Source organism: Hordeum vulgare, chromosome 5H (genome assembly GCF_904849725.1).
Source record: "Hordeum vulgare subsp. vulgare chromosome 5H, MorexV3_pseudomolecules_assembly, whole genome shotgun sequence".
Classification (NCBI taxonomy): Eukaryota; Viridiplantae; Streptophyta; class Magnoliopsida; order Poales; family Poaceae; genus Hordeum; species Hordeum vulgare.
Genome location: NC_058522.1, coordinates 472,995,797 through 473,010,161, shown reverse-complemented (window position 1 = coordinate 473,010,161; position 14,365 = coordinate 472,995,797). Strand labels below are relative to the sequence as shown.

The 14,365-nt window shown below is 48.2% G+C and overlaps 1 protein-coding gene across 1 annotated transcript; it reads right to left on the bottom strand.

Annotated features, from left to right (window-relative positions):
- Window positions 1–3,276: 3,276 nt before the first annotated feature.
- On the bottom strand, window positions 3,277–4,195 carry LOC123399170 (probable E3 ubiquitin-protein ligase XERICO). Its single transcript, XM_045093602.1, has one exon. It carries the CDS (start codon window positions 4,085–4,087, stop codon window positions 3,596–3,598), a length of 492 nt encoding a protein of 163 aa, XP_044949537.1. The 5' UTR covers window positions 4,088–4,195; the 3' UTR covers window positions 3,277–3,595.
- Between the last annotated feature and the right edge of the window lie 10,170 nt (window positions 4,196–14,365).

Here is a 14,365-nt window from a genome sequence, read left to right as displayed (position 1 = left end):
ATGGTGTGTAGATGATGAACTCCTTGCTCTAGTGCTTCAAAACATAGTCTCCTTAACACTCAATCTCTGTGAGGATTTGGCTTGGTAGAAGAGGATGATTGTGTGGAAAGCAACTTGGGGAGGCTACAATCAAGAATCATATGGTAGGAATGGAATATCTTGATCTCAACACATGGTTCTCTCTCAAAAAATGAATGGTGGAAGTGTTGGTTCGTTCTGAGTGCTCTCTCTATGAGTGAGAGGATGGTGGAGGGGTATATATAGCCTTCACCCAAAATCATATAATTACAACATTATTGCCCAACTCAGTGACACCGAAGAGAAATCTCGGTGCTACCGACTAGTACAAACAGTCCTAACTTTGGGCTTTTCGGGGAGACTGAAGAAAACTTCACGGTGAGATAGAGTCGGCTTAACCTGGGAATTTCCATCACCACAGTGACGGCGAGAACTAAATCTCCGGAATTCCAAAACTTCAAAACTCAATCACAGAAACTTGGTCGCCACTTTTCGGTTCCACCGAATGCAATCTTGGTTGCACCGAGAAAATTAGGGTTTGGCTAAGGGTTGTGTCTGAGGCTAACTCGGTGAGACCGAGGTGAAAAACATGGTACCACCGATTTGGGTAGTTTAGGGTTTTGGGCATAATCTTTTGTGAGGAAGTGTTTGAGGCTTATGGTGACATATCTTTAAGCACTTGAGCAACCATATCAACATCAGTACCTCATCCCCTTTTAATTGTATTGGCTTTCCTATGGACTCAATGTGATCAAATCACTAAAAGCAAAATGTAGAGTCTTGAAGCTTTTTCCAATATGAATCTTTTATATCCAAGGGGTTCCTCACCGAGTCCTAGCCAATCTAAGCACTAAAATTTTCTTGAAATATACTTGATAGGCTTGTTAGTTCAATGAACTATATGTTGTAGTTATTTACCAAAACCATCTAGGGAGAAGTTGTGATTTCGCCTTTGCTTTTTCTTTAAAGCCTTCTTAAGGCATTTGTATTCTTACCCGTCTAAGGTATAGTCTGCTTATGTTATATGAGTTGTATCTTGGTCAAAAGATCCCTATCACACTCATTTCTTTTAAATCGGTTGCTGAGAGTTGTTGTGTATATATATATATGTTCTAATGTCGACCCTTCCCCCACATGGCGTGAGCATTTCCATGTGTATGTTGTGTAAAGGTGGTTCCTCAGGATCAAAATTATAGGGAGGCTACATGAGGTTGCTAGATCTGCATAGTGCGAATCGTAGGGTGCTACAAGGTTGGCCAGGGATGTTGGATCAATTGACTGTATGCATTGGAGATGAAAGAATTGTCTTGTGTCATGGTAAGGTCATTATATAGGGCATTGTAATCATCCAACTATTATTGTTGAGGCAGTTGCATCACATATTCTCTAGATTTCACACCCATACTCTCGATGTTAGGCTCTTAGAAAGATCTTAGTGTTCTCTAGTTATCTCCTCTTTTTTGCATTGCTTGTTGCCGACAACAGTCCATCTTGGAGTTATGTTGTCAATAGCAATGAATACAACATGGGAAACTACCTAGCCGACATCATCTATCCTTCATGGGCCACATTTGTGAAGATAGTCCTTCGTCCTAAATGTAACAAGACACTCCACTTTACAAGTACGCGAGGATCTCTTAGAGAGGATGTTGAGAGAACATTTGCTGTGCTTCCGCGATGCCCTGGCCCTGTCGCAAAAGCGTGAGACCTTGTGGGATAACATGACAACATGTGTCTATTGCATAACATAATCATCAATGATGAAATAGACGACTCACATGACTTTCGGTATCTCTTCAAAGGCCATCGATGGGTCCATAACATAACCCAAACAGGATCAAAGCCTTCCTCGAAGAACACCAATCGTCAAGCTCACAAAAAACTTCAAGGATACCTTATTGAGCAACATTAGCGCTTTCATAGCACTTGATTCTTGTGCTTTTATCATGTTTGTCTCGATTCTTAGTTCATTTGGACTATAGTATTGTTTAAATATATGTGGTTATGTTTGAGAATAATAAACTTGCTATGCTATGAATTGAATATGTATACCTGAACTCTCGAGTATTAAATGAGTATATTGTGATAAAGTTTAAAAATGGTTGGATGAATTGGCAAAAGGATATTTTTGAGGGATTAAGTTCAGGGGATCGTGCTAGCCCAGATATTATTTAACCCCTAAACAATTTGATTTTTTTAGATAAAGGGTGAGTTTTTGACTTTTAGGAAGGCCTCTCAAAGGTATCCATGGCAGCTGCCCTAAACTTAATCCCTCAAAACTTCTCCCTATCAAAAAAATTATATTTTTCAAGGCATTAATCTCAAAGAAGAATGACTTGGTGGGGTTGCAGGGCAGGGGTGAAAAAAAGTAGTATAACAAAAGGGACCTAGGAGCTTAAAAAAAAACTTCAGAAAAAGGGCCCTTGGCCGTGACGACAAGGAGCCGATGGAGGGACGCGCAAGATTGGCGGCATGTGCCATCGGCGATGCGGACGCAGCCAAGTGGGGCCACGTTGATAAGCACGTATCCGTAATCCATGTGACCCGCCCCCGCGCGCATAAACAATCCGCTGCCGTTGCCGTGCCTTTCAGCGCCTTGTCCCCCCCGCCCTCCACTCCTCGCCTAATTGCTCCGGGGATACCCGCAACGCCACCCCAAGAAATAATCGATCACTCAACCAACCCCACTTGGTTTAATACTCCTGACCTGATTAGTAGTAGTGGAGATTCCCTTGCCGTTTGTTTGGAGCCCGGGAAAAAATAGCAGTGGTGGTTTCTTCATCTGCTTTAATAAACGCTAGAAATTACCTGAATAGTAGTGGTTTCTTGATCTGGTTTAATGAACACTTCGTTAAAATTGCCTGAATAGTAGTGGTGTCTTGATCTGGTTTAATGAACACTTTGTTAATATTAGTAGTAGTAGTTTCTTGATCTGGTTTGATGAACACTTTGGTAAAACTGGTATTAGTGGTTTCTTGATCTGGTTTAATAAAGGCTACAAAGTACCCGAACACTTTGGTAAAACTGGTAACGGTTTATTGATCGATCATGTTTCGTAATTAGTGGTCAATCATCGATCCGATTTCATAAACACTTGTTGAGATTACGTACCAGTTCCTGAAATTGGTAATACAACGGCATACATGGGAAGGGGTAAAATAAGGAAAATCAGCAGAGTAACTTTCTTCATAAATATCTGGAGAGACGGGTTAGGGGCAGCCATCCAAGAAAGAGGGCAAGCAAGAACACACAATCCTCTTCGCATCAATTTTCCGTTTCTCGTAAAAAAAAAAGGCCAAGGGCTGCACGCAAATCTCTCATCACACAAAGCGCTACACCCGTAGGAGCGCTCTCTGCTGAAAAATATGTACACGGCACAGCGACGGCACGAGGCCTACAGAAAACGAAATCAAAAAAAAAAAGGAGGGAGGGATGCGAAGGGGAACGAGCACCCTCTCTGCTTTGCTAGGATCGACCTAAATTCCTACGCGCACACGGAGAGGCCACACACGGAGCTAGCACGTAGCCGGGGGCGACGGGGCGAATCTCTCTTCTCTTGTCTCGTCTTGACTCGTCTCTACATCCACGCCGTCAGGCTGGGGGCCGGCGGCGACCGCGACGACTCGTCGGCGGCCGCGGCCACAGCCGGGAGGAGGCGGGAGCGGCAGAGCGGGCAGGTGGCGTGGTCGTAGTCGAGCCAGGTCTCGAGGCAGGCGCGGTGGAACATGTGGCCGCAGGGGAGGCGGTTTACCACGGCGTCCGCCTCGAACCGCACCAGGCACACGCGGCAGTCAGGCGCCGCCGCCGCGCCCCGCCTCCGGCCGAAGCGCGCCGGGCGGAACCTGCTCCTGAACCTCTCGGCCAGGCTGGGGCCGGCCGGGGTGGCCGCCGTGAGCTGGTCGCCGCCATCCGCGTCCTCCCCGGCCAGCAGCGACGGCGGCGTGGGCAGGCCGAGGAAGGCGAGCGCGGCGCGGAGGAGCCCCGCCAGGGCGGCGATCGAGACGACCGCGTGGTAGAGCAGGTAGATCAGGAGGCTCTCCTTGGGCGCCGGCATGCTGGAGATGCCCATCGCGGCGGCCGGTGTTGGGGATCGATCCCTGGACCCGTCTGCAATTTTCGCCTTCTTTCAGGGGCTGCCTGCTCTGAGCTTCTATGGTGGTGGTGGTGGTGGGGTGGATACAGTGAGGGAGGGGGGGTCGTGGGGAGCGCATTTATAAGCCGAGCCGGCGCTGCTGGTGTCACCTCCCTATCCATCCCACATCCCCTTCGGGCGGACGAGTGGTGTACCGCGACCCGTGTTCGGCAGCCCACCGCCGTCGGATCCGCCCGACGGACGTCCGATCCGCTCCACCCCGCGCTGGGGGACACCCCACATGCGGTGCGGTTCGATCGTGGGCGCCCAATAATTCCTCCCCCCTGCGGCTCTGGTTTGGTCCGTGGCGCCCAATAATGCGTGCATGGCTTCCCGCCCGCCAATTATTTAGGCCTGCCCGGTGGACGCATTTGTACGTGCAGTGCACCGCACCGGAGCCGGTGCTCAGATCACGGTGTCGAGTGACCGATCTCACTGTCACGGGGACAGTGTGTGTACTCTCCCTCCCGGAAATCATGAGGCGCGACTGGCGAAGCTGATTGGCGGACGCCCAATCAAAAAGGCCAAGTGAGGGCGAAAGGGAATTCTATTCAGCACATTACTCCTACCGAACGTAAGCGGCAATTCCTGCCATTTATCTGTTGAGCAACCGTGACGTGCTTGACTGGGGGTGACATTATCGCAGCCTCGTTTTCTTTTCGGTTGAAAAGACAAGCGGATCTTTTTCTTTTTGGAGGAAGTATAACAGCATTTTCTTCCGGTTCTGCGGGAATGGTTTATCCCAGACCCAGAGGAGAAATTCCGCGGGTTGCCGTGCCTGCACGACTGCGGGCGGCCGGCCGGTTGAATCGAATCGAATCGACCCGACGAGAGTCCCGCACGGGCCGGTCCCAATCGGCCCGTGCACCGGATTTGGAATCGATCTCCTGCTACGTACGCCACTGCGCTACGCCCCCTCCCGATCGACGCAGTTACGACGCGCGAGACAGGGACGACCGACGGCGACCGACGCTGCGGTTCAGCCGTTCAGGTTCAGCGGACGGACGGGCGGCCGGGTGCCCCGCGCCCTCCGGCGTGCCGGCCACTAGGCTGCGTCGGGTCTTGACCAGCACCAGTGGCTGCTTGCTTGCTTGCTTAATTGCTTGCCGTGGGGAAAGTCTCGGTGGAACGCACCTAACCATTTCTCGTTGGATGAAAGTTGCTTGGCAAGCTACCCGGTACAGTGGTACGGGTACTTGCTCGTGTGATGTGCCCGTCAACAGTAATCCATCAGACGACTAATCAACGGGGCTCTCGTAAAAACAAATAATAAACGGTCCGGTTAGGCTGGCTTGACTGCTACCCAGGAGTAGTAGTACTACCAGTAGTACGTGCAGCTCAAGTTTTTGTGTTGCGTCTGAACTTGACCACCAACGGCCTGTTGACCTGCGCGGCCGGGCTAAATAAGCCGGTGGAGTTTTCAAATGGCGCGCTGCTCTGTCGGTTCATATACTATGGTTTTACTGGAAGTTTATTGTGAAATTCCGTTCACACCCGCACCGTCCTCGCTCCAACTGAGACCGATCGGTATCTTTATTTACTTACTCCATGGATGGCGACACCAAAGCACAGCCATGCATATCTGCGGAAATCGTTTCTATTTTCTATCTTTAGTAGCAGGGTTTTACCGAAAGCAAACTGGAATTTCTGCCCCCACGCGCACCGTCCAGCGACCACGACACGAACGTGCGTGTTTACGCAGCTAATTGACGACCGTTCGTTCTTCGTTCACCGATCAATCCTCCCTGCTAACGCTAACATTTTTGCTCCACCGGCGACAGCGAAGGGCAAAGTGGCGGCACGGCAGCAGAGTTCCTGTGGCCTGGGAGAGCTTTGCCGCGTTCGATCAACTGCCTAACACAAGGTGGTTGCTTGCGTTAAGCGCCCGGCCGCCGCGCGGGTTTGGCTTGGCGTCGTCCCAACTGCACCGGCACATGCAGCTGCAGGCCTGAGCCGTTCCAGTGGCCACCAGTCTACGAACGAAGGAACGCGCGTGGCAATGTGAAACGAGAGGCGTGCAGTGGTATATGGAGCCAAGCAAACGAGCATGCAAGTTGATCAGGTAGTTTAATTAGTAGTGCAAAAAAGAAAAATTAGATTGATAGAATAGGGTTTGGGTGCTTCTGGCCACTTAATGACTGGGATAAGCGGGATTTCGAGGGAGATTTGGCGCGTGTGGACTAGTCAGGAGGGGGGGAGTAGTATATGTGGGGGCGATGTGGGCGCCGGTGATCCACATCTGAAATCCGGTGGACGGCTCCACCCTTTCTGCCAACCTGTTGGTGGCCTAGCGTACTCCACTGTCTGCTCTCGTCTCTCCCCCGGCCGCTCGTTCTTTCTTCCTCCCGCCTCCCCTGTGGTTTCACGACTGTTGCAATCTTACTTTACGTGGAAGCAGTGTTAATACTAGTTTATTAAGTGGTCATACCGCTGAGTCTGCACTTCTAGTGATTACGGCCATTACCTGATCTTTCTTTTACTACGGGTGTTAGTTTATAGGCGCGTCTCGAATGCTCCATGGCGACGTTAATTGGCAGTCGATTACTCTACGCGGGAGTAGCTTAGAAGATTCGAGGGGGAGTTGTTTTTTTATGCGAATTTCCGTGGCGATGGTTGGTTTCAGATAACTTGCGGCGATCTAGGCCGTGATTAGCACGGCTTAACCTGTAGGCCCGGCGGCCCTGTCCACACAAAGCATGCAAAGCAAAATGAAAGCGCGTCGTGCTGCGTACCGACGAGGCGAGACGACACCACCGGGGTCGCCGCTGACGTTCCGTCGTTGCTTTCCGGCGGCCGTCCGAGCTCTGCGGTGCGCCCAGCGCGGCGCGAGCGGGGCGTCCCCACCCGCCCACGCCCGGGTCACGTGGCCGCCGCGTGGCCCGCGTCCCGGGCGACAGCGAGGCGCGGGAAAGCAACGTGGCCGCGTCTCGAACCGGCGACGGGCACGGTGGGGCCGCGCGCCCACGCCGCGCCGCTAGCGGCCGTGGCGGCCACCACCCCCGCGCGCGTTGCGTGCGTGCGCGCGCCCGTCCGAGCTGTCGACGGGGCGCCGGACTCGCTCTCATCTCATCTCATCACGCGACGCGATCGACCGGGTGCGTGCGTGCGCGCGCCTTGACCGCTTGTCTTGTCGCCTCTACGTCGACGTTGAACCGCGGTGACAAGTGTCCGCCACCATGCTGACAGCTAGTCCCGTCGTGAGTGAGACCTTTGTGTGTGTGTGTGTGCGTGTGTGTGAGGAGATGTCCGCATGAGAAGCGTGATCGGGTTTCCCTCGCCCGCCCGCCTGCCTGCTTGCTTGTTGGAATTTGAAGCGCCTTCGTCGTATTCGTTTATGTGTCCGTTTTGAGTTCTCTCCGTAGGCAGATTTGATGATGATGATGATGATGCGATGCGTTCGTGGCTGCGTGTGGTTGATGTCGGGCGTGGATCTGCGTCGGACGGTCTGTGGAACCGTCTAGAAACAAGCACGCCGCGTGGTCACTGAATTTTTTTAATCAAGCCCCCGGCAATCGCCGACGTTTTCATGTGTTAAGCACAGACTAGAATTGGATGTACATGCAAACTGGTTGAATGGTAAGAAAAACAGTGGTATTCACAGCGCATCAGGGTTTAAATTCTGGGGTTTGTATTATTTCTAGATTTATTTCAGAATATTCGGCGATACGTTTTCAGTGGGATGAGACGTTTAGTCTCTCGAAAGTGCTCATAGGGATAGTGTGTGTGTGTGCGCGTTCATAGAGATAAGTGTATGCACGTGTATATGAACGCTTGTGTCTATATTATGTTTAAAAAAAATTAAATGTACATCGCAATCATCACGGGACAACAAAAGGCGAAAACAGTAACAACAAAATAAAAGAAAAAGAACAATGAAGAAATCGTGGACGAACACAGGCCAGCATGGATTATTTAGCTTTGGTGGCGGGCATGGTTGCGTGCAGGGCGCGGGGCATCGAGCGAGGGCGGGAAGGAGGCCTTGGGGTGCTGAGGCGCGCGGAGCTGTGGGACGTCTTGGTCCTCGCGTGGTGAGCAGGGACCGAGCCAGTGCAGATCTGTCGATTAGTTTGGCCGGCGACCATCTGGGCGCGGGCCTGGGGCGTGATGTGAAAAATGCTTGTGCACCATGGAGTTGTTATGTGGGAAGGCTGGTGTGGTCTCTGGTTTGGGTGGGTGTGGCTACCGGCGAAAGAGGCGCTCCGGTTATGGCCGGAGGAGTCTATGGCAGCGCCTTCGTGCACCGTTTTCTTGCTGGAGGCATCGATGTTGCAGCCCCTTCCTTCCGAGGCCCGACATCCTCCGGGGGAACCCTAGATCTTCTCTTGCAGATCGGACGATGATGAGCTACCGCCTTTGCTCGGCGTCGTATCTCCTCTTGAGGACATTGTCTTGAAGGTAGACTCGGCCAGAGGGACCCGGGGCTCATGTTGGTGGTTGGCGATGGCTTGTGTAGCATCACCGTTAGAGCAGCAGAAGCACCCTTCACATGTAATTTCATCAGGCAAGTTATGTCCGCCAACCTAGTGGGACTGAAGCGACATATGTCGGACATAGTGTTCCTCTTTGATGTCGCCGAGTTTCGCGAATAGGCTTGTTGTAGCTCGGATTGATACAACAGTTCTTGGTATGCACTTTGGTAGCAGCGAAAGGGCTCAAGTGCCCGGCCGGGTGTGTTGTGGGATGTTGGCTTTCTGAGGTGTTGTATGTGTTGTGGTGCTTTAGGCCTAGTTGTTAGGTGTTGTATCAGGTTTTCGCCCGGTTCTCCTTATAAACTGGGCACCATTTTTCATTCTTCTTCTTTTGGCACTCGCCTTATGCGGTGCATTCCTGCTTTGGGGGTGTTACTTGTAATATCTCTTCTATTCAATGAATTTGGCACCTCTTCTGCCAACATTCAAAAAAAAACCACGTCTTGAACCATATAGCCCAACCTCGTTTTAGGTGTCTTTTCTAACTTTTGTTAAGCTTTGTGCCATGCATGAAGACGAGGTGGCGGCGGTGGCTTCGTGAAGATGGAATACCATTTTCCCCGCTAGCCTCCATTCTAGTAGTGATTCTAGTTTTGTAAGAAGACATGTGGGCATTTCTCTTTGATGGATCCGTTTGAATCTGGTCTTCATTCACTTACGTCTTTGTATCTGTAGGTTAGATTCTTCTGATCTATGTATTTTTTAGCGTTGATGTTTGTTATTTTTATACATTGGTCTTATGGGGCCTTATGTTCTGAATTTTTAATTACGTGTCTGCATTTGCTTTTTGTGGTCATAGTATAGCATATACCAGTATTTAATCCTTGCAAGTAACTAGTTCGAGGGACATGACAACCTTCTTGCCCGCGTTGGGTGCAAATGTTTGGTTCCGTATGTGTAGGTGTTATTGAAGGGGTTTGCGTGATTATCTTATTGGTTCGATAACCTTTGTTCTTACTCAAGGGAATATGTATCTCTACTGTGATGCATCTCCCCTCCTCTTCGGGAAAAAACCCAACGCAGTTTGCAAGTAACAAGGGTAGTTATGGTTCCATCATCATAGAAATTAGAGAGAGATCATCTTTGCTAAACTCTAATTTCATGTTTGAAGGTAGAGCCACGAATGGCGATGCCGATAGGTTAGCTAAGTTTTCCACCGGTTTCGATGAGGGTCGGCACTTATGGTTAGTCGAACCACATGAACAATTTGTATCCCACATCATGTGAAATTTGATTAATAAACCCTAAAAAAGTGTGGGGCGAATTGGACTTCGAGGAGGAGTCCTCCTCCTTAGATGATGATACGTCTCCAACGTATCTATAATTTTTTATTGTTCGATGCTATTATAGTATCATTGTAGGATACTTCCTGAGTGAAAGGACGTGGATGTCGCCTAGAGGGGGGGGGGTGAATAGGCGCTTTAAAATAATTAAGGTTTAGGCTTGAACAAATGCGGAATAAAACTATCGTTTAATATGTCAAGCACAAAACCTACAAACAACTAGGCTCACCTATGTGCACCAACAACTTATGCTAAGCAAGATAAACAACTAAGTGATAGCAAGATATATTACAATAAACAATATGTCTATCACAAAGTAAAGTGCATAAGTAAAGGGTTCGGGTAAGAGATAACCGAGGCACAGGGAGACGATGATGTATCCCGAAGTTCACACCCTTGCGGATGCTAATCTCCGTTAGAGCGGTGTGGAGGCAAAATGCTTCTCAAGATGCCACTAAGGCCACCGTAATCTCCTCATGCCCTCGCACAATGCAAGATGCTGTGATTCCACTAAGGGACCCTTGAGGGCGGTCACCGAACCCGTACAAATGGCAAACCTTGGGGGCGGTCACCGAACCCGTACACGTGGCAACCCTTGGAGGCGGTTACCGGTACGCGTACAAATTGCTCGGGGCAATCTCCACAACCTAATTGGAGACCCCGACGCTTGCCCGGAGCTTCACACCACAATGATTGAGCTCCGAGACACCACCAAGCTTCTAGGACGCCAAAGCATCTTGCCCGGAGCTTCACACCACAATGATTGGACTTCGAGGAGGAGTCCTCCTCCTTAGACGATGATACGTCTCCAACGTATCTATAATTTTTTATTGTTCGATGCTATTATAGTATCATTGTAGGATACTTCCTGAGTTTATACACTAATTATTATTATAATTGAGCACAAACCTATTGACCCATTGCCCAGTGCTAGTTCCTATTTTCTGCGTATTTTTGGCTTTTCAGGTTTACAGTACCAAATGAAGTCCAACTGCCATGAAAATTTTTGGTGATTTTTTCTGGATGAAAAGAAGACCAGGAAGCTTCGGGAGGAGGCGAGAAGCCTCACGGGGGAAGCATGAGCTAACAGGGCGCTGCCAGGGCCTAGGGTGTGCCCTGTTGCCTCGTGCTCCCCTCGGTTGCCTCCTGTCGTACCTCTTCGTTCTATAAATTCACATATATCCGAGAGAGACACCCGAAACACTTTTTCCGCCATCCCAAGTCTCTATTCCGCCGTGTGCCCATCTAGAGCCCTTTTCCGATGCCCCGCTGGAGGGGGACCGATCCTCTACAACATTTTTGTTTCTCCCATGTTGATGTGTGAGTTGTTCACCACAAACCTACGGGTCTGTAGTTAGTACCTAGATCTCTCTCTCTCTCTCTCTCTTGATCTTTAATACAACGATCATCGCATCTTTGCTTTGATCTATTCGATATAATTCCTTTGTGCGGTGCGTTTGTTGGGATCTGATGAATTGTTCGTTTATGTTCAGATTATTCATGATAAATATTTGAGTCTTCTCTGAATTCTAAATATGATTCATATGTGCACGATCATTATAGCTTCATAAATCTCTTCGATCTATTGATTTGCTTTGGCCAACTAGATTGATCTTTCTTCAGTGATAGGGGTGCATTGTAGTGGGTTCAATCTGACAGATTTCTATATCCTAGTGATAGAATGGGGACAAGATACATCTTTGTATTGTTGCCACTAAAGATAAAACGATGGTGTTAATTCATATTAATTGAATTCTCTTTGTCTACATCATGTCAATGTTCTCCAAGCATTACTTTGTTTTACTAAATAATCTAGATGCATGTTGGATAACAATTGATGAGAGGAGTAATTGTAATAGATGCCCGCAGGAGTCGGCCTATTTGCTTATGGACGTGATGCATGTATACACATGATCATTACCGTGAATATCACATAACTATGCACTTTTCTATCAATTGTCCAACAGTAATTTGTCTACCCAACGTATGCTTGCTTTCACGAGAGATGCCACTAGGGAAAACTATGGCCCCTAGGTCTATTCACTTCTTAGTTTACAAATGCTAAAATTTCCTCGTTGCCTTCATTTACTTTTCACTTTGCAACTTCCAACCACACTACTTACTTGCTTGCAAATAACGAGACAAGGGGATTGACAACCCTCTTAACCGCGTTGGGTGCAAGTGTTTGTTTCTCTTGGGTGCATTCGCTCAAGATTGGGGTTGGTTGTTACTCCTATTGGTTCGATAAACCTTGGTTCTCTACTCAGGAAAATACTTACATATATTGTGCTGCACCACCCATTCCTCTTCACAAAAAACCCGACGCAGATCATATGTATCGGCTGATCGCAAGGGAAGATACCCTTACCAAGTTGGAGCCTTTCCCCTTCCTCCACCTATATATATGAGGGTGGGGTGTCCCCTAGAGAACACACAAGTTCCTCCATTTCGGGCACCCGCTCTCTCTAGTTTGATCGAAATTTATGTTCTAGTTCTAGTTTTCACTTGTCCTCATACTAGAGAATGCATGTGTGGTTTTCTTTCTTCCTCCTAGTTCTCCGGCGACACAAAGCTCACGATGCTGAAGTGCTTCCAAATCATAAGGCATGTACGCGTGGAATCCATATAGAGGTCGTACTCTTAGTCTTCGTTTGTAGGATCAATAGTGAATTATTCAATGACTTCATAAACGATCTACACCGACTCTTCTTCCACCGAACCTCGAAGCTACTAACTATCTTATCTAACCATGTATGCATCTCCATAGTGATTCGAGATCTTGATAGCTAGCGATTTTTTTTGTTTTCTACTATGTTTCCCGGCAAGAGGCCACAAAATTAGGGGATCAAAAGTGCGATCAAAATTAGCCTAGATAGAATGAGTAAAAAAAAGAAATGAATAAAATGCAATAAGTAAATATAAATTGAATACACCACATTAAAAATCATTTTTGCACTAATAACAGGTTTGCGAAAAGAGGCCACGTGTTAGTCGAGTGCTATTTATTGGGTACTCGGCTTATAGCAAGCATCATCACAAAGACGTGTGCACCCTCCATGATAGCCATGTGGTAAGAACATTTATTGAGCCCTAGTTGTAAGTCGGATGTCGTTTTACATATATGTTGAGTGTTTGTTGTATGCTAGGAACTTTATTTTGGCTCGACCAACCTATTTGGATGTAAGTCAAATCACATTTTCTTGTCCCGAGTTTTCTATTTTATACTGGCTTATGTGGATTTAAGTCGAGTACTTGTGATTGTACAATTGTCTTACAAGCATCCACATGGGGAGGTGTGATTTTTGTGTAGTGATATGGTAGGAAGTTGAACGCATTCGTTGTCTCCTCCTCATCCAAAAGAAGCTAGGGTTCGTGCCTCTCACCGGCACCGCCGCAGGTCCTTCTCATCTCTGGTGGACTTAGGGCCATGGCGGCGGCGGATCATGGCAAGGGACGGCGGGAGGGATCCGTTGTTAGTTGTTCCTTTAAGTTTTGTTAGGGTTTGTGTGCTGCTTAAGAAGATGAGATGACGATGACTCCCTGAAGATGGAATAAAGGTCTCCCACCTATCCCTCATTCCGATGGTGCATCTAGACTCATTGGTGGGCGTGTGGAGGTGTATCTCCGGTGGATCTATCATAGGTGGATTGTTCGGATCTAGCGGTTGTTCGTTTATGTTCGTGTGTATTCACGTTGAATCCTTTCGATCTATGTTATTCTTCATCACTCGTGGTTGTTGTTCTCGTGCGTTGGTCCTACGGGCCTTTATACGTCCATTTTAGATCATGATTTCTTATTTATAATTATATCATTCTTGGTCATTATTTCTTAAAGTGCGTTATATCGACTAGAGGGGGGGGGGTGAATCGGAGATTTTTACAAATTCATTACCACCCTTAGCTTGGTCCTTCTTCGTCACATGAGTACCCTCCAGAGTTTTAACAAAGGTTTCCATAAGCTCGGGCGGTTGCTTGGTCTTCCTCTTCTTGTTCTTCTTGGACTTGGGTGCAAACCCAACTCCTTCCTTTGCAACCACTTCCTTTTGATTGCTCAAAAGGTCATTAAGATTGTTTTCACCTTGGATGCATGTCACAAGGCCTTTATCAAGATGCTCTTTTAATTTGGCATTCTCTTCCACAAGATGTGCATGCTCACAACATGGGTTAGTAGCATGGACATTATCAATTAAAAATTGGAGAGCAAGTGGCTATTTCCTTAGTGAGTTTTACTTGGAGTTGAGGATGAGACTCTCCTGAAGAGGCATGAACACTCATCAAGGCCTTGTGAGCCTTTTCGAGTGTTGCAAGCTCTTCCTTGAGTCTAACATGGTCAAGTCCAAGTGCAACCTTTTCGGATTGGAGCATACGAGTAAGAACAAGAGCATGATCAAGATCTTTCTTTAATTTAGCAAGGTCATCATTGTGTGACTCCTCAAGAGTCAAACGAAGTCCTTGCCGTTCTTC